Source organism: Caretta caretta, chromosome 15, assembly GCF_965140235.1.
Source record: "Caretta caretta isolate rCarCar2 chromosome 15, rCarCar1.hap1, whole genome shotgun sequence".
Lineage (NCBI taxonomy): Eukaryota > Metazoa > Chordata > Testudines > Cheloniidae > Caretta > Caretta caretta.
The window spans coordinates 15,652,926-15,678,615 of NC_134220.1; the positions used below are offsets into that span (position 1 = coordinate 15,652,926).

Below are 25,690 nucleotides of genomic sequence, written 5' to 3' on the forward strand. Positions count from 1 at the left end.
CTTAGACATCTGTCACAAGACATCAGTCTCAAGAGAAAGGATGAAAGCTCTAGGAGGCACAACAGCCCCAGAAGGGCATGCAGTGAGACAGCAGCAAAGGAGAGCAGATGGCATGGGTTCCAGACCATGGTGAGATGCATTAAGTGTGGAAGACAGCATGAGCAGGCAGAGGAGAAATGCCCTGCACTAGCACAGCATTATAAGGAATGTGGCAAGTTGAATCATTTTAGCAGTGCGTGCAAGAGCCGGGGAAAGTCTCAGAAAGATTTAGTCAGACTTGTACAAGAGGGGGATGGGACATCAGACAGCAGCGATGACATCATGATTCTCTCCTTAAGTCCGAGAGAATACTAGGTTCAGGTTGTTGGGACAGAAAAGCAACACGTGAAAATACCAACCTCCATGCATGCAACAATGTTAATAGGAAAATGCCCTGTGCAATCTCAACTGGATAGCAGGGCCTACTGTAATGTGATTCCTTGGGCTGAATTGGACTCAAAAACACCTATTACAAACAGCAGGCACAATCTAAAAATGTAGAATGAGAGCATAAAACAGCCCATAGGAAAATGTGACCTCATAGTAACTAGCTAAAAAATAACAGATAGTACCAACTGCAGTTGGTGGTGGTGGATAGTCTTAGGGTCTAAGGTGCTTACTGTATAAGGCATAGATCTGATTAGGGTACAGTGTCAGAATTTTATAGCTGCAGTGCAGGAAGCAAAAAGCAGAGTCCCATGGATAATAGAGACAATTTTAAATGTATATGGAAATCTTTTCAAAGGCTACAGGTGCCTCAAAGGAATGCTTCTCCTGAAAGTAGACCCCCCCCCCCCCCCCCCGGGAACCTGTGTGCTTACCACAAAGGACAATTACAATGGGACTACATAATCAAATATGGAAGGGGCTCAAAAATCTGCAGAGTAGGGGTATTGTAGCACCTGTAGAGGCCAGTACAGCCTGCATAAGCAGCATGGTAGTGGTAAAGAAGCCCTCAGGCAAATTATGCATCTGCATAGACCCAAAGCCACTGAAGCAGGCATTGAAAAGAAACCACTATCCACTGCCCACAATTGATGACATCTTGCCAGAACTTTTCAGTCTGTGATGTGAGAAATGGGTTTTGCATAAAGAGTCCAGCATGCTAACATCCTTTGTAACACCATTTGGTCACTACAGATGGCTGAGTGTGCTGATGGGGATAAGCCCAGTACAAGAGGTGTTCAAGAGAAGATTCACCCAAGTGAAGATGTGACAGAAAACTACAAGCTTTTCTACAGCAATGCAGGGACAAGAACAAAGAACTAAACCAAGAAAAAATGTACCTCAAATAACGTCAGGTGACATTAATTGGACCTCAGCTCACAGAAGAAGGACTGAGAGCAGATCCCAATAAGATTAAGGCAGCAAGAGACATGCTAGCTCTAGTGCTTAGAGCGCTTCTTAAGAATGATAAATGTTCTGTCCATACCTGGCTTCAGAGCAGACCCCATAAGTCAGCTCACAAGGCAGGATGTTGGGTGGGACTGGACGGTTCCTCAAGAGCAAGCATTTGATACACTGAGACACATGAAGCACTTCCAGCCAGGAGAGACACTGATGCTCCAGTGTGATGCATCAGAGAGAGGATTGGGTGTAGCTCTTTTTCAGAAGCAACCACTTCCTTATGCCAGCAGAGTGCTGTCAGAAACTGAATAGAGGTATGCCCAAATAGAAAAAGAGCAGCTGGCTGTGGTATTTGGAGTGGAGCAATTCCATCAGCACTCCTATGGTCATCCACTAATCGTGCACTCAGACCACAAACCCCTAGATACAATCATGACAAAGTCCCTTTCTAGTGCTCCAAAGAGATGGCAGCGCATGCTGATGTGCCTCCAACACTACCAGGCAGAGATCGGACATTGTCCGGGAATGACGACTGGTGTTAGTTGACACCATGAGCAGGGCATATAGAGCCAGCATCGGGGGCTGGCGGAAGGGGATCAGGACACTGAATCCATGAACGTGCTGCACTATCTCTCCGTTTCAACAGCGAAGCTGATGGGATCAAAGAGGCTCAAGAAAAGGACACCTAACTATAAGCAGTCAAGAGAACAATACTAGCAGGGTGGCCAGAAGACAAAAGCCACGTATCACTAGGTGCAGAACCATATTTTCAAATTAAAGATGAGCTGATTATGCAGGTTGGAATCGTATTTCGAAGACAGAGAGCTGTTGTTCCCATCTCCTTCCGTAAGGACGTCACGTAAAGACACATGCTTCACACCTGGGCCCTGACAGCTATCTCAGATAGGCTCAAGAGTCTTTACTGGCCAAGAACTGATACACAGCTCTGCTCCTCGACAGAAGGGTGGGACATCTAGCGGTCAGGCGAGAAGCACCCGCCCAAGGAAATTCGGTTACTGCAAGAGCTCCCCACCCAACTAGGGGACACGGGCGGAGCAGACTTATCCACCTTCAGGGAAAAGCAGTAGGCGAGTACAGGGAATTACTATTCACATTGTGGGGCGGTCAATGCCCTAACCCTGATATAAGAAGCATGTCAGGGATTGGCCAACTGAAGGCCCCCTGTGTGAGAGGCACAGGCACCATCCCGCCCACTGTACTCACTGACAGCGGACAACAATTTGCCTCAGAAGAATTCAAGGCCCCAGTGTGCGGGGTCGCCCCGCTCTGGAGACGCAACCCAGGGGCACTGACAAGGCGCGCGGCAGGTGGCGCCCCAGAGCAGCGCAGGCACCGGCCCATTGGCAGGCTGGCTTCCGTCACCGGACGCCGAATGGTGCTCTGCAGCAGCGCTTTCCCCGCTCAGCAGGCACGCCGGCCACGTGACCTACCCGGCCCCGCCCCCTCGGTGGCGCTGCGGCTCTGAAGTTACCGCAGTCCCCTTAGCCCCGCCCCTCCTGTCCTTCTCGCGCCTGGTTTCCTCGCTCCTCCCCCTGCTGTGTGCGCGAGTCCTCCGTCCCCTCCTCCTCCCGTCTGTGCGCGCGCGCCCCCCTCAGCCTCTGTCTCCTCACAGCAGCGGCGAGCGGGCCTGGGAGCGGGCGGCAGCGGGTCCCTCTTGAGCGCAGCGGCCGCGCGGGCACCGGAGGCGACCACATCCCCCTTCCATAGCGGTTCCCGGCACGCAGAACATGGCGGCGGTACCGGGGGCCGGGGCTGCGGCCGGCTCGGCCAACGCCGGGGGTCCGGAGATGGTGCGGGGCCAGGTGTTCGATGTGGGGCCCCGCTACGTCAACCTCTCCTACATCGGGGAGGGGGCCTATGGCATGGTCTGGTGAGTACCGGCCGGGGAGCCGAGCCGAGCCGGGGCAGCGCCCTGCCCCGCCCGCCCGCCGAGCCTGGCCCGCAGCCTCTCCCGGGGGCTAGGGAACAGCCCGCGGCCCCAGCCTCCTGGCCCTCCCGCAGGGGGCCGGGGCTTAAGCATCTCTGCATCCTGCTCCTCTTCCCTGCCTGCTGCTGCCTCGTACCCCCGCTTGCTTCCCTTGCCCTCTTCTCTGACTCCTAGCCCCAGTCGCTGCCCCTTCCTTCTCCAGTCCTGCTTCAAGGCTTAATTTTTTTTTTCCGTTTACTGTCTCTTAAGTTGGTTTAACTCTCTCCCCCCACCCCCTTCTTGGTGATGTGTTTTTAAAATGGAAAAGGTAACCAAAATCATGACTATGCCTGATTATAAGCACTAGGGCTCACCTTGTATGCCCCAAGACCACACTGGGTAAACAAAAAAAGAGACTCTGTGTGTAGGAATTATTACCCCCAAGTCTCTCTTCTTTGGTTGTGATTTGCCACACCTCCCCTCCAGTAATGGCAAGTCACTTTGTCTAGGCTAGTAAACCTCATAGATTGGTGACATTTTTCTTTGTTATAGTTGAAACTGTTTTGTATCAGAGACTTCCAGTGAAACACATTAAAACACAAACATGTATGCAAAGTGAATGTGTGCACTCAACTATTTGATATGGTCTGTCTTAAAGGGGCTATAAGAATGATGCGAAATGCACAGATGTATTTGAGCAAGTTAAGGTGTTTATCTTCTAGTAGTGTAGTGAGTTTGGGTTGAGCTGATGCATGTATGTGGGTGGTAGGATGGTCTAGTGGCTAGGATACAAGAGTATCTCTGCCTTGCTCTGTGACCTTGCTTAAATCGTTTATCCCATTTGTGTCTGTCTTTGCATCTGTAAAGTGGATTAAAGAAATTTACCTCCTGAATTGATTTCAAGTCTGCAAATAGGACTAATAACTTTCCTTCAAACCCTATGCTGATTTTCCTTTGGAATGCAGTTTGTCTTTCTATGACATTTCATTTTTAAAAGACCGGGTATGTTTTGAAATAAATTTGATTTATCACTTTTTTAGTTACATATTCAAAAATTTTTTTACAGCTATAACCTTTAATTCAGGGGTTGAATTATGCTGACTTTTGATGGCTCCATGAGAGGCAGTCACCTTGTATTCCAGAATTTAAACTTTCATTTAGGCCTGGATTCGCCGAGGAGTTAATCGTATGCTTAAGTGCTTTTACTGGATTGTGACATTAGCCCTTTTAGTTGTGGTGATAACTTTCAAAATGTGATTTGAGGTTCTGTTTATGCTTGTGTATATATATTTGTACCAATGCAGTTACGCTGGTGTAAATCACCAAGGTGGATGCACTGTACAGATTTTAATACGAGGCTTTTGTTAGTGCAGTTTACCTCAAAAACCAGAATAAGCTTTACTAGTGCAAGCCTAGTTTTACACCTGTTCAGAACATCTACTTTGAGGGGTTTGGAGCAGTGTAGCTGCACTAGTACAAATACCCTTGGTGTAGATAGACTCTGAATGTAAACCACACATTGACATTTGTCTGAGGTTGAAGATAGCCTCAAATAGTACTTCTAAGTACTTCTAAATGTATACTGCCCCATTTATCGAAGTGGGATGCTAACAATGGTGAAATTTAATTTAGCTTCAAACTTATCTATTTCACTACTGATCAAAGGCTGCGAGAAATGTTACGAAGAGTACACAGTCTACTGGTAATAACATAATATTTTGGCTTCACAGGTGAATGGGGTGTGGTTTGTGGGCAGGACTAGGGAACATATTACTTTTTTCCTCCCTCGACTGGATGTCTGGTTAGTGACTTGAGATAAAACCTTACATTTTCCATTTCACCTCAAACAATGTCTGTATAAGGTAGCCTTTTTATCTTAAAAACTCAACACATTAATATATTTTATATACAATTAATGACAAGTGTTTTTGGACTAAAATAAAAATGTTAGACCCTACTGTTCCAAATGCACTATGGTTTGTTGAGCTGCTGTATTCCCCCTATGGAGTTAAGAAGTTAAAGCATTCACTATATCGGGTATTAATTTCTTAATTGCTGTTGTTCAGTACAGTCTCAAGTGTGAAAGGACATGAAACAAACATTATAAATTTGTATTGCATATTTAATAAGGAAAGTGTTGGATTGCATGTATCCTAGTGAGATGTCATAGCAACTAATGTTTGTTAACATGTAGGAACACAAACTACTATGATTACATAAGATTACTTTCAAGCAACTGGAAGTATATTCATGATGCATATTGACACTTGATGTTTCATGCTTTGCCTTGCTTGCAAAGCTGTGTGTGCAATTCTTACACTATGGAGGCATTTTCATGGGGGTGGGGAGAAGATGTCATCAGATTTTTTTTGAAAGCTTCAGAAGTAGATTTATAATTTTTTCAGTGAGATAAAATTAGTAAAGCTATGGTACTAAAGTCTTGCGACTCTAGACTAAATTAATATATAACATTTGAGAGATCATATTTATCAGTATATAGTGCCATGGCTTCATAATGCAGAAATGTAAAAGACTGAAGAGTTGTGAAAGCCACCTGGTGTGTTTTTCATAACCTCTCATTATATTTGTAAATTATCCAAGCTGTGAGTTCAATTAAACAAGCACGCTCTCATGGCCCATGTTAGTCTTTTAGCGAAGTTAAATTGAAGCAACAACCACTTTAACCTTCCATGACAAGACAGCGATATTGTAAACAGAGGACTGTGGCTTCACAGCTGGGTCAAACAGAGAGAACTGAGTATGTTCAGGAGCGAAGCCTTAATCAATACAAAGCTGAAACAATAGTTAAGGAAAGAAAGGAAAATACTGGTCAAGTAAGCTGCTTGTATAAATGTTCTCACATTCAAATTTTCTCTAGTATGAAAAACTGTAGAGATAATAGTTAAATGCTTTCCTTTAACTCAATCATCCATAGCCAGGTCAGGATTAGAGTAAAAACAGAGTTATTAGAGCTGTATGTCAAGTAATATTTTATAGGTGTGCTTTTTCAATATTCTGGAGAGTAAAGGAGGATAAATTATGTATTGATTTGAAGGGTAATTTTAGAGGAACCTGTGTCTTAACCTTATGCCCCTAAATTTAAACTCTGTAATTTTCAAAGGTTATATTTTTGCCAGCATAACACATTCTGTCTCAGTTGTCTCCAAGGGCTAGATTCCGTCCTTGTGCCTGTTTGATTCACGTTCAGATTGTGCTATCGGAGAACAGGACTGGAGCTTGACTGGCTCAGCCTGAGCATAGGGGAAATGTTTACCAAAGGATGGTTCTCCTCCCCAACAGTCAACCAGGGAAGTCAAGAGTGGAAGAAAGCTGAAAACTAGTCACCAGTTACAGCTCCCTGATTCTCTGCCCTGATCCTGGCACAGGTTAAAGGGGACTAGGGGCTGCCTCACTTTTGCCTGCTGGCTGTGGTCCCTAAGGGGCTGACCATAAACTACTTGGAAATAACGAGAAACAGTCCCACTGCTCCCGCACTGTGGCCCCCTGGGGTCTTCTCTCCTTCTTCTGGGTATTCCTCCGTGCTGAAGAAATACTCGGCAGGAAAACTTGAAGGAGTTTTATGTTCCCTTTGTGCCACCCACGTAGCACATAGGACAGAAGATGTATCCTAAACAATTGATTGTGGCCCCTGGACTGTTTTGAGATTACTTTGACCCTCTGGCTCAACAGAATGGACATCTGTCTACAGATACTGTCTTATGTCTAAAGCTATGTCTATACTATGGACCTTACAGTGGCACAGCTGTACTGCTGCAGCTGCGCTGTTGTAAGGTCTTCTGTGTAGCCACTCTGTGCCAGTGGGAGAGAGCTCTCCTGCCAGCATAATTAAACCACCTCCAATGAACGGTGGTGGCTATGTCAGGTGGGAGACAAAAGCACAAAAGTGCTAGTGTAGACAGAGCCTAAGTTGACTTAAAGCTTCACACCATCCTAATAGGAAAAATGTACTAGTATCTATCCATTTTCATCTTTTTAGAGAAAATACTTCTAATAGAAATCTTAAATCTGAAATCCTTTTACGAATCAACTTCTTCAAGAAAGAGGATGGATATTTTAAATGAAATGTATGACAATTCTCCTCATAAAATTTCCCAGTGGGTCAATTCTAATGGGATTAATAGGAAACTTTTGTTCTAAACTGAGATTGTTGATAATCATTACTTCTCAACTAGAATATATGTTTTAAACATTCAACTTAATAGTTGTTCCAACAGTTTATACGGTACTTAGACTATATGGTGTCAGCGACTCAAAGGTATGCATAGCAGTTGCAATCACAACATGCTGTTCCCAAGCTTTTAGAACCAACAGATATGAGATTTGAACATTCTTTTAAATATTTATCCTTTATTCTCAATTACAAACATTTATATTTTAACTGACATAAAATGTTTGTGGTTGTGGCAATGCTTCATGCACACCGATGTTGGGGTAAATTTTGATGGGATGTAGAGGGCTTCCAAAAAACAAAACACAAAACCCTACACGCATTGCCACTAATCAGTCCTTTCCAAACATAAAAAAAAGAAGAATTTTAAACATTCAGTTAAATGATTGTCTTGTCAGTTCCCATTGACAAAGTGGATAATGTGTAGTTCATATTCAAAAATTTAAAAAAGATACATTACAATGATCTGTCTTCACCAGAGTGTCTAGATGCTTGCAGGATCAGGGCCTGTGTGGGTAACAGTGAAACAGATTGTACATTTGACAATAAACTAACTAGGAAAGATTTTCAGTAAAACTTTCATTTACAGTAAACTTAAGTAAAAAGAGTCAGACAGAAGTGTGACTTAAATTGACAGTGTCCTTTTACTAAAACTTAAAAGGAGTATTAACTGGGATTGTTTTTTGTTTAAGATGAAGGGCATGTATGGCAATGAGGAAAAATGGACATAAAACAGTTCCATGTATGTTGAACTAATTAATGGTAACGATCATAAATATGTACGATTACTTTACTCAAAGTTGTTTGAGAGTTACAGTCCTGAGAATTTATTATATAGAATTTTAGTTAATTGTTGCACTTTGGTAATTTGAACAACGTATTCGTTGGCAATATTGTCTTTGATTTTGGACCTTTTAGATATGAAACTGCAAAAAACAAATCAAACAAGAAAACTGAAGTGGGTACTCTGTTCTTACAGACCATTGCAAGAGCAGTAGAGTATAACATTTACAAGTATGTGCCATTCTAGAAATATGAGGGGAAATTCTGTTGTCCCTGGAGTTCCCACAGCCTGGTAGGGAAGCAGGCAAAGTTGCTACCAGAACTACTTTCCTCTGTCCCCTGTGTTGTAGCAGATGGACAGTGGGGAGCTGCTGAGGCAGGTGTAGCAGAGAAGGGACAGTAGCTATCTTTATTCACATCAGCGCACTCTATCCACATCAGCGCTGCCCCCTAATGCTGCAGGAGAGGTGGTGGAAAGTAGCATCCCTTTCCACCTGTCCACAGTAAGAGAACAGGTCAAGCTCTTGAGTTTAAAAGTCAGGAGTGCAGCTCAGGGAATATGTTCTTGTTTCATAATCAAATATACATTTTCTTAATATATTTGCCCATGAGGGCCACAGGCTACCCTGCTGCTGTAGACCATTGTACCTTTTTTCAAGATGAGGAAGTGAAGCTTGTATAGAAAGAATTCATACCTCCTACTTATTTGAGTAGGAGTATAATTTTAATGTAAATTTGAAAATAGTGTCTTATCAACTTAGCACATAACAACACTTGTATACTGGTCCGCAGTCTCGGATTCTTCAACTGTGCTTTGTTGGAACTAGAATTCATTGATTATTTTCATAAAATTCTTTGTCACTGTGTCTTGCAGGTTGGCATTAAAGTTGAATGTTGCTGTTTTTAATTAGAAACTACTTGTTATTGAATATTGGCATTGAAAGGTGTCTTTATATCAAACAGATATTTGAATGGAGGGTATTTAAAATAACAAACATCTAAAAAGAGTATGCTAGTAAATAGTTAGTTTTATTTATAGCAGCATTGTTCCTTCTAAGCTACCCAGTTAAAGAAAATGGAGAAACAAGGTTTTTGTTAGAGTATAAAACTTTACTCACATCAACTCAAACTTGAACTATACCTGAAATGTAGTAGATGACTGTTACAGTCCAAGGCAATTTCAACTTAGAATTTATATGAAAGCCACCAGTGAGTAGTACTATTCTATTGTTTTATTTGTCAAAAATGGAAGTTTATTATTTGTTTTATGGGAGTGACTAGAGGCCCCAATCAGTATTGGTGTTTCATTGCTCTCAGTACTATATAACTACAGAGTGAAAAGTACACCCACTTCCAAAGAGGTTGCCATCTAAATAGACCAGATTCCACTCCCCCACCCTCACCCCACAGAGAGTAACTGATAGTCAAACAAAACCTAGGTAACAGATATGGAACTTGTTGGTTATATTTCACACACCCTTTTCTTCTGAAGTTTATTTTGAATGAGAAATTGAGACTTTTATGTTGGAAAGACCCAGGAAACATTTTTACCCTTCTGCTGTGGCCCTTGTTGTATTTGTTATCCTGTACCGTTATTACCTGTGTCTTCCTCTTACAGCTGGCAATGCGCTAATTACCTTTGGCCAAGTGGGACTTGTGTAGTGGGGTTTTTTTTTGTTTTAATAATCAATGAGCTGCCTTATGGGTCAGCCAAGAAAGAGCACTTTGCAAGATGTGGCTCACACACGCTTGCTCCCAGTTCCTGCCTTTTCTTAAGCAAAGACATGCTGTCATTTCTGTTTCTCCAGTATCACAGGAAGCCAAAGCTGTTGAATCAAATGCTTTTTGATTTCTTCAGTTCTTCTGGGATATTTATTTTCTGGTTATTTTAAAAATCAATTTCAGTGCGAGTTTTTTTGTTAATAACTTACAATATTGACAAGTAACTTTCTCATTATATACTTGACTTTTTTTTTAAATTTCATGGTCCAGTTTGCAGGCATTTTGTCTTTTTGCTTATCAAGTTATACAGCAGCTTTAACATATGTACTTAATGGATATTGGTTGTGGTGGTATAACTAAAACTGGAAGATGTTTGCTGGTGCAGGTTGTATTGCAAAGACAGAACCCCGACATGTATGTAGCTTTGTTAAAACCTAGCAGTTGTGTAGTTTGGGTATTAGTATTTGCTATTTCTGAAATACCATTATAGTTTCTGGGCATAGCTTGAGTTTTAGATTTAAAAAACCAAAAATTTCCCAAAAGACTATGTAAGACATGCAACCTTGCATTCCCATATAATCTACAGTAAGCTTGGTGTTTGCGGGAAAACCTAGCCAGTAGGTCAAATGGGAGGAGAGTCCAGAAACTACACCTGCTGGAAAAATTAGGTGCGTGTATCTATCACTGTGTTCTAAATGAGGTCAAGTTCAGGCTCAGGTGTATTTTTCCTGGACTGAATCCCAGGGTCAAGGGCTTTCTATTGAGAATTACCTGCCTCCAGATCTTGTTTGATAGAGGTGAAACTTACAACTAAAGGGGTGTAGTCAAAGTTAGTGTGGCTAGATATAGGAAAGGTTAAGGTTTGTAGATGTTATTGTAGATGGTAATGTGCTATGTTAGCTGAAGCTTCTGAGTTATAGTCAAGATTATCCCTGGTTCATTGCAGTATTCTGGCCTAGAGATAATGGGTGTGAAAGAATGTGTGAATACAACGTCTGATAGTAGAGTATGTTTTGGGGGGGTTGGCTGATATTTAGTATGTTTTAGGCCTTGTCTACATTACAAAATTACTCCAATTTTACAGAAGTTGATTTTTGGGAACAGATTGTATAAAGTAGAGTGCATGCGTCCACACTAAGCACATTAATTCGGCAGTGTGCGTCCACAGTACAAGTGTCGACATTCCAAGCGGTGCACTGTGGGTAGCTATCCCACAGTTCCCGCAGTCCCCGCTGCCCATTGGAATTCTGGGCTGAGCTCCCAATGCCTGATGGGGCCAAAAATTTGTTGCAGGTGGTTATGGGTAAATGTCGTCAGTCAACCCTCCCTCCGTGAAAGCAACGGCAGACAATCATTTTGCACCCTTTTCCCTGGATTGCCCGAGCAGATGCCATAGCACAGCAAGCATGGAGCCCATTCAGCTCACCGCAGCAGTTATGACCATTGTAAACACCTCGCGCATTATCGTGCAGTTTATGCAGAGCCAGAACCTGAAAAACCAGGCAAGGAGGCGACGGCAGCGCGGTGACAAGAGTGATGAGGACATGGACACAGATTTCTCTAAAACCGCGGTCCCCGGCAATTTGGAAATCATGGTGTTACTGTGGCAGGCTCATGCCGTGGAACGCCAATTCTGGGCCTGGGAAACAAGCACAGACTGGTGGGACAGCATCGTGTTGCAGGTTTTGGATGATTTCCAGTGGCTCCGAAACTTTCGCATGCGTAAGGGCACTTTCATGGAAATTTGTGACTTGCTTTCCCCCTGCCCTGAAGCGCAAGAATAACAAGATGAGAGCAGCCCTCACAGTTCACAAGCAAGTGGAGATAGCCCTCTGGAAGTTTGCAATGCCAGACAGCTACTGGTCAGTCGGTGATCAATTTGGAGTGGGCAAATCTACTGTGGGGTTGCTGTGATGCAAGTAGCCAATGCAATCATTGAGCTGCTGCTATCAAAGGTAGTGACTCTGGGAAATGTGCAGGTCATAGTAGAAGGCTTTGCTGCAATGAGATTCCCTAACTGTGGTGGGGCTATAAACGGAACACATATCCCTATCTTGGAACTGGACCACCAGGGCAGCCAGTACATAAACCGCAAGGGGTACTTTTCAATGGTGCTGCAAGCACTGGTGGATCACAAGGGACATTTCAGCAACATCAACGTGGGATGGCCGGGAAAGGTTCATGACGCTGGCATCTTCAGGAACTCTGGTCTGTTTAAATGGCTGCAGGAAGGGATTTACTTCCTAGACCAGAAAATAACTGTTGCGGATGTTGAAATGCTTATAGTTATCCTTGGGGACCCAGCCTGCCCCTTAATGCCCTGGCTCATGAAGCCGAACACAGGCACCCTGGACAGCAGTAAGGAGCTGTTCAACTACAGGCTGAGCAAGTGCAGAATGGTGGTAGAATATGCATTTGGACATTTAAAGGGTCACTAGCGCAGTTTACTGACTCGGTTAGACCTCAGCGAAACCAATATTCCCATTGTTATTGATGCTTGCTGTGTGCTCCACAATATCTGTGAGAGTAAGGGGGAGACGTTTATGGCGGGGTGGGAGGTTGAGGCAAATCACCTGGCCGCTGATTACACACAGCCAGACACCAGGGCGATTAGAAGCATACAGGAGGGTGAGGTGCGCATCAGAGAAGCTTTAAAAACCAGTTTCAGGAATGGCAAGGCTACGGTGTGAAAGTTCTGTTTGTTTCTCCTTGATGGAACACCCCCCCGCCCCGGGTTCACTCTACTTTCCTGTAAGCTAAGCACCCTCCCTTCCCCCCCCCATTCAATCACCGCTTGCAGAGGCAATAAAGTCATTGTTGCTTCACGTTCATGCTTTTTTTTTTTTATTCATCACACAGATAGGGGGATAACTGCCAAGGTAGCCCAGGAGGGGTGGTGGAGGAGGAGGGAAGCACTGGGTGGGGTGGTGGAGCAGGGAAGGACAAGGCCACACAGCACTTTCAAAATTCTTGAATGCCAGCTTTCTGTTGCTTGGGCAATCCTCTGGGGTGGAGTGGCTGGGTGGCCGGAGGAGCCCCCCCCACATTCTTGGGTGTCTGGGCTTGGAGGCCATGGAACTTGGGGAGGAGGGCAGTTGGTTACACAGGGGCTATAGTGGTGGTCTGTGCTCCTGCAGCCTTTCCTGCAGCTCAACCATACGCTGGAGCATATGAGTTTGATCCTCCAGCAGCCTGAGCATTGACTCCTGCCTTCTTTCCGCAAGCTGACGCCACCTACCATCTTCAGCCCGCCACCTCTCCTTGCGGTCATATTGTGTTTTCCTGCACTCTGAGATTGTCTGCCTCCACGTATTTTGCTGTGCTCTGTCAGTGTGGGAGGACAGCATGAGGTCAGAGAACATTTCATCACGAGTACATTTTTTTCGCCTTCTAATCTTTGCTAGCCTCTGGGAAGGAGAAACATATGGAGCTGGTGGAGGGGAAAAAAGGGAGAGTGGTAGTTAAAAAGACACATTTTATAGAACAATGGGTACGCTCTTTCACAGTAAACCTTGCTGTTAACATTACATAGCACATGTGCTTTCATTACAAGGTCGCCTATTATTGAGGGTATGCCGGTTTGGTGTGGGAGATCACTCACGCAGGGCCAGGCAACAGAATTCGACTTGCAGACAGCCCTGGTAAGCCACAGTCTTTTGGCTTCTTTAACCTTCATAACATGTGGGAATGGTTTCAAACAGCAGCGCCCTCATTTCCCATACAAAGTAGCCATTGGGTTGGCTATTAAAAATGGGTTGGCAATTTAAAAGGAGGGGCTGCAGTTTCCGGGTTCACGTGCAGCAGAAACCCAACTAACCCCCCCACCCCCAACACACACACCCACACACAATTCTCTGGGATGATGGCTTCACCCCTCCCCCCACCACGTGGCTAACAGCAGGGAAGATTTCTGTTCAGCCACAGGCAAACAGCCCAGCAGGAACGGGCACCTCTGAATGTCCACTTACTAAAACCACCCTATTTCAACCAGGTGACCATGAATGATATCACTCTCCTGAGGATAACACAGAGAGATAAAGAATGGATGTTTTTTGAATGCCAGCGCACACCGGGACCATACGATGCAATTCTCTGTTCTGCAATAATTCCCGACTTCGTGCTGCTGGCCTGGCGTGGTAAAGTGTCCTACCATGGAGGACGGAATAAGGCTGCCCTCCCCAGAAACCTTTTGTAAAGGTTTTGGGAGTACATCCAAGAGAACTTTATGGAGATGTCCCTGGAGGATTTCCGCTCCATCCCCAGACACGTTAACAGACTTTTCCAGTAGCTGTACTGGCCGTGAATGCCAGGGCAAACTAATAATTAAACACGCTTGCTTTTAAACATGTATAATATTTACAAAGATACACTCACCAGAGGTCTCTTCTTCGCCTTCAGGGTCTGGGAGCCCACCTTGGGTGGGTTCGGGGGGTACTGGGTCCAGGTCCAGGGTGATAAACAGATCCTGGCTGTTGGGGAAACCGGTTTCTCTACTTCCTTGCTGTGAGCTATCTACAACTTCCTCCTCATCATCATCTTCCTAGCCCCCAAAACCCGCTTCCGTGTTGCCTCCCACTCCTTGGACAGAGTCAAAGCATAGGGTTGGGGTAGTGGTGACTGCACCCCCTAGAATGGCATGCAGCTCATCATAGAAGCAGCATGGCTGGGGCTCTGAACGTTTGCCTCTGTTTTTTTGGTAGGCTTTCCTGAGCTCCTTAATTTTCACGCGGTACTGCTGCGGGTCCCTGTTATAGCCTCTGTCCTCCATGATATTGGAGATTTTTTTTCAAATATTGTGGCATTTCGTCTGTGATAGCATGGATTCGTCTCCCCATACAGCAATCAGATCCCGTACCTCCCGTTTGGTCCATGCTCTTCAGCGGTTCTGGGACTGCATGATCTCCTGTGATGATGAACTCTGCATAGTGACCTGTGCAGGTGAGCTCACCATGCTGGCCAAACAGGAAATGAGATTCAAAAGTTCGCGGGCCTTTTCTTGTATACCTGGCCAGTGCATCTGAATTGAGGGCGCTGTCCAGAGCGGTCACAACTGAGCACTCTGGGATAGCTCCCGGAGGCCAATACCATTGAATTGCGTCCACAGTATCCCAAATTTGACCTGGCAAGGCCAGTTTCAGCGCTAATTCCCTCATCGGGGGTGGAGTAAAGAAATCGATTTTAAGAGCCCTTTAAGTCGAAAAAAAGGGCTTCGTTGTGTGGACGGGTGCAGGATTAATTCAATTTAACGCTGCCAAATTTGACATAAACTGGTAGTGTAGACCAGGCCTTAGTCACTGCATCTGTTTACAGTCTAGTAGCAGCCAGGAATCTCTCCCTAATATACAACTACTCTCAGCAGTAGGTAGAGCAGAGGTGGGCAAACTACGGCCTCGGGGCCGCATCTGCCCCTCCAGACATTTTAATCTGGCCCTCGAGTTCCTGCTGGGAAGCAGGGTCTAGGGTTTTCCCTGCTCTGGCGCTCCAGCTGGGGAGCGGCGTCAGGGTCTTGTCCCACTCTGCACAGCTCCCGGAAGCAGCGGAACAATCCCACTCCGGCTTCTACGCGTAGGGGCAGCTAGGGGGCTCCGCACACTGCCCCCACCCCCAGCGCTACCCCCGCAGCTCCCATCGTCAGGGAACTGCAGCCAGTGGGAGCTGCAGGGGTGGTGTCTGCACACAGGTGCCCAGAACCACCTGGCCGTGCCTCCACATAGGAGCCGGAGGGGGGCATGCTGCTGTTTCTGGGAGCTGCTTGATGTAAGCACCGCTGAGAGCCTGCTCCCCATACTCCCTCCTGTGCCCCAACCCCCTGCCCCAGCCCTGATCCCCCTCAGTCCCAGCCCGGAGCACCCTCCTGCACCCCCAACTCCTCATCCCCAGCCCCACCCCAGAATCCATACCCCCAGTTGGAGCCCTCACACACTCCTGCACTCCAACCATCAATTTTTTGAGCATTCATGGCCTGCCATACAATTTCCATACCCAGATGTGGCCCTCGGGCCAAAAAGTTTGCCCACCCCTGAGGTAGGGCCATATTTAAGAGAATAGTCGTGGACCTCAAGTTCTCAGAATTCTTCCTCTTCTGCTCAGCCTCACTTCTGTTAACCAAGGTGAGCATAAACCAACCATCTTTCATCCAGATTTCTATCTCCGACATCCAAAGAGAAAGGGAACCACTTAGTGTGGTTGAGGTGAAAAGAAGATATAGCGCTGAGCTATCGGCATATTGATCCTCTTACATCTCTCAATCCCTAGTTATATATAAGCATTGAAGAAAGGAGGTTTCAAGATTGATTCTTGAGGTACATCATAACTTACAGCCTTCAGGCAGAAGGCCAGTATTCCGCTCAGCAGTCGCTGGGCTTTTCCTGTAAGGAATGAATGGAACAACTTTTAAAGCTGTTCTGTCCTTTGTCCCGTGGTCGTCAGTGTTCGTCATGTTCAACAATAAAGGCAGGCGTGGCATAATTTGTTTTTTGTTGGTTTTTTTGTTGTTTTTTGGAGGATGTTCTTTTGTAATTTCAGTGGTTGATATCAATGTTTGTTTCTTTATATCAATTCAAATGTTTACAGTTGCAGGAAATTATGGGAAATCAGCTAATTAATGACAGTAGACACCAAGATTCAAAAAAATTTAAAGCTTTATAACCATTAAAAAACACATTGGTAACATCATATGTCAAAATATACAAAGTATCCTTAATTCAAACTCTTTAAGTCCTCAAGCAGCATTTTTCTTACTTCATCAATATGTAAATTTCTGTTATTGATGGAAATATTTTTTTCATCAGTTTGTTTCTGTACAGTGAAATCAACGTTTACCAATAAAAATGTAATCTTTCCAACCCTAAATATAGGGTATGATTTTTTTTAAAAGTGTCTAAGTGACATAGGTGGGTAAGTCTCATTGTAAGTCAGCATGACTTGTGTTTCTGTATCACTTAGGCCCTTTTGAAAATCCCATCCATAAAAAGCAGCTGAAAGATCTAGTAGTATGTGTAAAGAAGCCCGTTAATTGCCACTAAAACTGATGCTGTTTCTCTGCTGTGGCCAGATCTAAAGTCTGTCTGGGATCCAAACGCTTGGAAGATTAAGATCTGTTGGATTTGGTCGGCCATCACTTTCTCAGTGACCACTTCCAGAAAGAATAGGTCAGATCTTTGGTGATAATTGGCAAGAACACTAATAACAAAGAATAGTTCTTTGAGTACATGCCAAATGAAAGCATGTTTATTCACTGGAAACTTTATCTCCCCTAGGGAGGCCATAATTATCCCTCCAAATAATAAATTCAAACGTTCTTCACTGGCTTTCTCTGGCCTAACAGACTATAGCTCTAACTCAGATGTTTGGGTGGACTTTAGTGTCTCCACAATTTCAAAATTGGATGATAGTAAGGGATGGAAAGTGGTTTGTTTTTGTTTCTTTCCTTTGACATAGCTTCCCAGCTGTGGAGAGACTGTCCTTAAACAAATTGTTCTCGTTTCTGAGATATATTGAAAGCCCCTTGCTGTGAGATAGTTTCAACTTGGACCTGGTGAAGACAACTTGGACCTGGTGAAGACAACTGGAGTTAATCAGACTAATCACATGGAATAGTTTCTCTTGTCAAGATTTTGTGGATGCAGTAATGGAGAAGCAAGACATCTTGTTCCTTGCGGCTCTGGCATAAGAATGTTCTGTTTCAGTTATTCATATTCCATGTTCGTACATCTGTCTACAACATTCCAGTGTCCTCTTATTTCTGTCTCAAGTTGCTGGTTAATAATGGTGGCCTGTGAGGCTTATGCGGAGAGAGGAGGCTCCTAAAGAATAAGAGCATGGGTGGTTTTGTGCAATAGATGATTGTAGTGCTCTACTATGCTATTCATACTGATCCAGGGGCACTGTCATAAAACAGTTGCTGGGCTCTTCTTCAGAGCTTGCTGCACTTCAGTGGTAGATAAAATTATTTGTGTTTGTAGGTATAGCTTGTAATAGGACATTAATAGAATTTTCTTTTAGCAGATTTCAGATAGTCAAGTTTTAGAATTTTCCATGATAGCTTAAGTTTATCTTCTTGTTCATTTGGAAACAAATAAAAAAAGTATTCAAGTTTTTAGACTCAGTTGTTCAGTTGTACCAAAATCATATACAAATAAAGTTTTTTTCTGGAATTTGTTAAATTCAGTCTACTTATTTTGATATTTTTCACAAAATATTGAAAAATACTTTGTTGCTAGCAAAGTAAATAGAATTGAGTTAGAATCTCTGTTGCATGGTAAAGTAATTCATCTGAGGTTTTTTTGTGGGTATATTTTAAGTACTGGCAACTTGCAATTAGATATGCAGTGTACAATATGTAATTAGTTCATCTCCCAGTTTTCCCTTTTCTCTAAATTAGCAGCTGTCATTGCAGCACCTTGCCTCCTGCTTAGTTGGAGGGCAAGTAGCTCCCTTTCTGGCAGATACTGATGTAGTATCCTGAATTAAGTGCCATGAAGTAGATTGAGTACTGCAAATCAGCATGCCCAGTTTTCTCTGGAATTTAACAGCCCTGAATGTACCACATGACACAGTAAAACATTTCTTAAATATTGTATTTTGAATGTCTCTGCATATCTGACTGCTTTGAAACAGTGAAATATATAGTAAAAGGAAATAAGTTTTCTGTCAAAGACGAATGCTGAGAGATACATTTTAAATACTGTAGGCATTCTTGATTTTTGCAGGTGGAAGATTAGTGGCAGTTATTTCACAGCTAATTCAGTAATACACAGTTTTCTTTCCTGTCAGTGTAGATTTGGCAGACTCATTCTTAGGCTGCATTCAGTGATGTCTAGCCTCTTACTCTGAGATAATGATAATGGGGTGAGGGGAAAGCCCAAGTACTCTCGTAAATTAAATTACTGAATGGAATTTTTTCATTATTCACAGAACACATATACTTGTGCTGTAATGTCATTTTGTATGGAGTTGCTGTGAATATTTTTACACATAAATGTAAAAAGATTGTGTAATTATAGAATTAAGTTTTAAAAATTGCTATAGTAAGACTTTCTTGGTTTTTAAATAGCACAATTCAGTTATGAGACCTAAATAAAATAGAATATACAAATTAATCTTGTCCCCTTTTTCTTTTGGACACTCCAAAATGTGTGTGCTACCCCAAGGAGATGTTACAGTTGGGCTTGAAAATTTAGTAGACGTATCAGCTGAAGAACTGTGCCTGTTAGCTGAAGGTAGATAGAAAAGATGATGGGGATTGTGCAAGAGGTGAAGAGCTCTACTACTCTAACCCTTTTTGTGTGTGGGCATCCTCCAAGTAACTCCAGTGCCTGCCCTTGATTCTGCTTGCAGCTTTTCCATGGGTATGGAATCATAGTTATGAAACTGACCAGTGACTTGATATCACTTTTCTGCTACTTGGCCGATCTAAGAAAAGCAGCAGAGGCACTGGAGCAATCTTTACGCAGGCTGAGGAAGTCAGCACTGCATTTCACATTTGGAAGGTTGTCTTTACAACTGTAATGGTGAGAAACTTAATTTCTTTTTTTTTTTAATGGAAGCTTAATTTCTGCAGAAACTGATCGGCTTTCATTGAGGGATGAAATATAGTATTGTTATGTTTAACTTCATAACGGGGTCTTTAAAAAGAGGAAACTAGGCAAAAGGCCCTAAAATCAAATGTAAAGAAGTTGAAATACTTAAGTTTGGCATAGGTACTACTCTAAGGAAGCAGTAATAGTGTCAGAAGGCGTATAAACCTCTAAACAAAAAAGGCAATAAGTAAATCAGTATGGCTAAATAGAAAGGTTCAGGAGGTTAAAGCTAGGTATCCTTCAGAAAATGGAAAACCTAATGAAATCAGTTAAAAGGAGTATAAGCTACAGCAGACAAAAAGTAAGAAGGAATTTTAATAGCAAATAGCTAAAGGTATAGAAACAAATAAATTATTTATGTATGGTGCTGGAAGTTTGCATGAGAATTTGATATGTCTCCTGGAGAAAGGAGATCAACTAAGAAAGAGACAAACGTTCTAGAGAAGCTAACTGATTTCTTTGTATCAGTCTTCATAACAGAATGGTGAGGTGATGTAACTCTTTTCTGGTAGCAGTGATAAGGCACATTCAGAGATTGAGATGTCAAGGAGTTTCTGGAACAAATGAACTGAAAGCAACGAGTCACCTGGTCCCAGACACCCAATGTTAAGAAGGAATTTAAGAAGTAAATGCTTGAGCTACTAGTAAAAATGACTTCTCATTCAAATAAGCTGCTATCTCAGATGGTAGCCGGTATTGCACTTCTATTTTTAAAAAGTGCTAGGGGCAATCTGAGGAATTAGACCAGTAAGCTTTTTTCTGTAGTTGATAAATTGGTTAAAATAATAATCATAAATAGAATTCTAACAGCTAGAAGAGCCAGCTCTGATGGAGCCTGACAAGCACAGCTTCTGTAAAGGAAAACCCTGCCTACTGAATCTAGAATTCTTAGACTTTTTTGAACAGGACAATAAAATAGTGTATAAAAGACAACTTACTGACCCAATTTATATGGACTTTCAAAAGGGTTTTAATAAAATCCCTCACAAGAGGGTAAAGCAACTAAGTCGACATGGTCTGAAAGACAATATACAATAATGAATCAGAAACTGTCTAAAAGATGGAAAACAGAGTAAAGATAATTGGTCAATTCTATCATGAGAAAATGTCATCAGAAGGGTGTCAGAAGTTTCTACACTAGAACTGGTGTTTAATGATCTGGAAAAAGGGAAGACCAGTGAGGTGGCAAAATTCGCAGATTATTTAGGTTCGTCCAGACTGGGAGAATACGGTGGAACTTCAGAAGGGTCTAACAGAATGGTCAACATAGGTGAATGGTCAACATAACGGCAGATGAAATTCAAAGTTGAGAAATTCAGAGTAATGCCCATTGTGGGGAAAGTATTTGAACTGCTCACCTTAGTGGGTTCTGAATTATGTGCATCAACTCGGGGGGGGGAAACAGGAATCAATAAAATGAACAAAATGGTAGAATGTATATAAGGAATGGGACGAAGAATAATACACCTGGACTAATGCATCAGTAATCAAATAAAATGAACAAAATGGATCAGTAATCAATAAAATGAACAAAATGGTAGAATGTATAAGGAATGGGACGAAGAATAAAATCACCTGGAATACTGTGTGCAGTTCTGGTCATCCCGTCTCAAAAAGGGTGCATCAGAAATTAAGGGGGTTTAGAGATGAACAACAAGAAGAATTAGGGGTATTGGGAAAACTCATGTGAAGAGAGTAAAATATTGGTACTGTTCTTGAGGAGACAAATAAGAGGGGACATGATAAAAGGATACAAAATAATGAATGATATAGAGAAGATTTATCTGGGAACTTCTGTTTATTCTTTCTCCCAGTATAGGAACAGTTGGACATCAATGAAATTAGAAAGTGGTAAATTCAAAACTCATAAAAGGAAATACTGTTGCACATAATGCACAGTCAGACTGGAATTCCTTGCTTCAAGAAATCATTGAGGCAAGAGTTTAGCGGGAATTTTTTTTTAAAGGATTAGACATTTTTATAGATAACTAGCTATTGCTGTTGTAAGAGTAAATATTAAAAAGAGAGATTTGGAAGGGATATAAGTCCTCAAACTTTGGGGAGTAACCCAATCTCTAATTATTGGCAATAACTCTCCCTGGGGGCAGATTATCACATTACTGCCTGCTGCAGAGTTTCTTCCTCTGAAGCAGCTGATACTGGTCACTGTTGGAGGTAAGGTACTGGAATACATGGGCCACTGGTCTGATCCAGCATGGTAACTCCTATGCTCCACATTTGCAGGGAAAGCTTCACAATCACCACTGGCAAGTATCTTACAATAGGTGACAACTGGATGCCATAAGTGGATGAAAGAAATGGAGAGGAGGACAGGTGAGGGGCAAGGTAACAGTAAAACAACCATATCTTAGCACAGTAAACATTAGTTATGGCTTGTCACCTACCTACCCATTGTCAGCTAGTACTGTTTTGTCCAGACAAATCCAGGGTAGAAGACACCTTTTCCGCAAAGGTGCCTAAGTTGTCTTTTTGGCAAAGACCCTGACTACTCCGGAGGAAGGGGAGGAATCTTCTACTGAGTCATATATTCCTTCTTCCTCTTAATTTTGTAGAACCATTGGATGCCTTAAGGCAAAAGACTGCCCCAACTTTCAGATCTGAGCTCTCTGGGGAAAGCAGAGAGGCATGCCCAGAATTTGACAGTTCAGACCAACTACCCTAATGCCTCAAGAGGCAGGTCTCTTCCAACTCAGTCTGACTGTGACACCTGGTGCAGTTATGGGGGATGCCTGACAAACCCTGCTGGGGGAATAGTAAGCCCCACTACCTGCCTAAAATCACAGTAGTTTTGGAGCTTGGAAGAGGGGTGAGAAGGGCCTGGTCACTCTCTCTTAAACTCCAGGTCAGAATTCAGGAGGGTAACTGAGTCAGGGTTAAACCAGGAGCAAAGTGTGAATACTTGTTTCTCCCCTCCTTCCCCAAATCAGAGGATACTCTGTTCTTGATCACTTTCCTCAGCTTCTGGTACTTCTTTGTAGGATAGGCTGCCTGTCTGGGGAGGAGGGCTTTTCTTTTGGGCATGTTCCTGACTTTTGAGGTTGAAAGTCGTATGGGACAAGCGGGGCCAGATTAGACTACCACAGAAGGGACCAGATCTGCTTTGCAGTTACTTTGAAGCTCTGTGTGCTACAGCTTTCCTTTGCTGCCATCATTGCAGCCAAAGTTCCTGTTTCACCCTGAGATAGCAGAAGATGGGTAGATTGCTGAATACCCAAAGATTAGCAATCTTCTGTGGGGTAGAGCTACCAGTGTAGTGAGAAACCTTGGCCCTGGTTGGGCTCCGTGTAGGATAAGAGTTAAAATAAATCTTTGGCCCTTATCTTATTAAAATGTAAATACTTCAAGTAGTGCATGGTAATTTGTATTTGTAGTAATGCAAAATTGCACAAAGATAAATGTTTGAATTAATAGATATGCTCAGGAGGGCCTATGGAATGTGCATTCATGTTTGTGCTGGCTCAGTATTGAAAACTTTACTGCTGCAGGGCAGAAAATCTTACATACTTCATGATTGTGTGATTAAAAGCAAACTTTTTTTCTCCTCAAACACACTTTCATTTTGGAATGCATCCGATGAAGTGAGCTGTAGCTCACGAAAGCTTATGCTCAAATAAATTTGTTAGTCTCTAAGGTGCCACAAGTCCTCCTTTTCTTTTTGTGAATACAGACGAACACGGTTGCTACTCTGAAAACTTTCATTTTAGAAATTCAAAAAATATAATCACTTCTGTTAAAAAAGTATGGGGCTTGAACGTAGTCTGAATTTTAAGTGCTCTCATGCTTCTAGTGTTTACTTCTCCAGCAAGTGCTAGTAAATATTCAGTATACGTTTTTCACTGGAATTAAAAAATCCGGTTTATATACTATTGGCTTTCAGTAACCTGTGTGGAGGATGGTGGAAGGGGGAGCTGCAATAATTACACACATCAATAGATGATTCAGATATGCTGAATTATAATTTTTTTGATTTTGTATCCTCTGGAAGAAATGTAAAATTATGTAAGATGTGTGTTCCTGTGGTTATGTAATATGTATATGTAATTGGACTAACTGGAGCCTCAAGCCTGAGATTTTTTAGAAGCTAGTACTCTTCAATGGCTCTGTTTTCAGAGTTATTGATTAGCCTATTAGTATTTCCACGTGGTATGCCTAGATATGAGTTTCAAAGAGGAAGAAGCAGAACTGTATCAAATAACCAATGCTCCAGTTCTAGAATATTTTTGTTTTTATACTTTCATATTTGCAATAAAAACATCAGCTTTGGTGGTGCTCTGTTGCTCTGGAGAAGTGACAGGTGCTAATACTAAATATACTATATTAAAAGTTTCTAGTTAATACTAGACTGCTAATGTTTTTATCTTTAGTCAGTTTTATTTTTGCTCTATAGTTACACAATTAATCCTGTTTCACAGGTGCTGAGCGCCTGTTGCTCTTCTTGAAGCTAATGAACTGTGAGTGCTTGGCACCTTTGAAAATTTATGCTCCAGATATATTTATGAAATAGTATTGAAAGTTTTTGCATTAATCTGGAAACAAATGTAAATATCTAAAGGTGAACTTTAAACTTGCTTCTCTAAATATGAATTTACCAACTTTTCTCTGCTGCTATCTGTTCGTCTCTTCCCTGTCCTTTCCCAACAGCTTTATATAAGCAATGGATAAAAAAAGAATTTATTATGAAAACACTTTCTCTCTCACAACAATTCCTTTTACTTTTTAAATCTAAACAGGGTAGATTAATGTTAACTGTATAGTTTAGCATTAGTCAATTTCTTTCTGAATGCAAAACTACAGTATTTAATTTCAAATTTCACAAAGGAGCTTAAAGGACAGCTTACTAGCTATCTCTAAAAATAACCTATTAAAGTTTTTAAAATGCAAACTTAAGTGAACACTGTGTGGCTGATGTCTACAAACTGAAGTCCATTTAAATGAGACAGGTTTATCTTAAATCCAAACATTTTCAGACATTCCTTTCTTCTAAAGCAGACACTGATTCTATAAAGCAATGCTTATAAAAATGGTTTAAGTAATATCCTTCACATTGAAGTTTTATCTTCAAAGTTGATATGAACAGGTGGGAAATTAACATTAATTAACATTAGACATTTAGGGATGTGGACAAAAAAGCACATTCAGTGATATAATGAAACTTTATTCAATTTTATACAGAAAGTTTGCAAATACTCTTTCAGAAGTGTGAAATATTTTTTTCCATGACACTTTTGTCATCTTCCATTCATTACTCTCTGAGGAGGAAATATGTATACAGACAAATAATAAAAACTAGCTCCTTTTATAATAAATAAAATATTTTGAATAAGTGTAAAAGGCTGATAAATCTAAATTAAAAATTTTGAGTAACTTTTGTAGCAAATCCATGAAACAACTCTGTGTGGTACCATGGCTAGAATACAGTATTATTTTTTTTTTACAAGCAGAGTCTTAAGTTTAATCTTTTTACAGTGAAAGTTGGCCTAAATGTCAGTGTTGCAGAGATACCTAGGATTGAGTTAAATGAAGACTGAATCAAAAGGATAAATGTATTTGTAAAAGATCAGTTTCCATTTTTCCCAAGAATGGCTTGACCCGCTGGAATTATTTTCAGTTTTCCTATCATAGTTATTAGCAGTGTCATTCTATATTTCAGTGGGTTTCTTATCACTGGACATGCCCTTGGAGTCTTGTTGCCAAGGTAGCACTAGGCTACAGATAAAACAGATCTTGCTCTAAACTCCCAATCAGCTGTTTATTTAGTTTTCTGTATAATTATTTAAATAAATGACAGGCTGATTGGGAGTTTAGAACAGTGTGTGTCACCTCTAGCTTTGTAGATTGTGTGTATATAACTTCTTAACTATCCGGGCTGCAAAACTCTCTGTGTGGGGTGAATATTCTTCCCACACCGTCTTCCCTAAGGATCCAAGCTGGGCTGAAAGGCAAGGTGAGGTGAAGAAGAAGCTGGGGAAGGAGGACTGAGGGTGCTGACAGACTAGGCAGTTTATCTCTGGTTGTGGGAGGAAACAACCTTCTGTATGGGTGAGACCACTGCCAGGAATTGGCTTCCTTCCCAGTGGCGGC

The 25,690-nt window shown here is 42.3% G+C and overlaps 1 protein-coding gene across 1 annotated transcript in view; it reads left to right on the plus strand.

Moving 5' to 3' along the window:
* The first annotated feature begins 2,970 nt into the window (after positions 1-2,970).
* The window catches only part of MAPK1 (mitogen-activated protein kinase 1), a 49,906-nt gene continuing 27,186 nt past the window's right edge, over positions 2,971-25,690 (plus strand). The window contains exon 1 of the mRNA XM_048822293.2: positions 2,971-3,277. Coding sequence (XP_048678250.1) covers positions 3,135-3,277 — 143 coding nt within the window. The 5' untranslated portion in view covers positions 2,971-3,134. The remainder of the gene's footprint in view (positions 3,278-25,690) is intronic.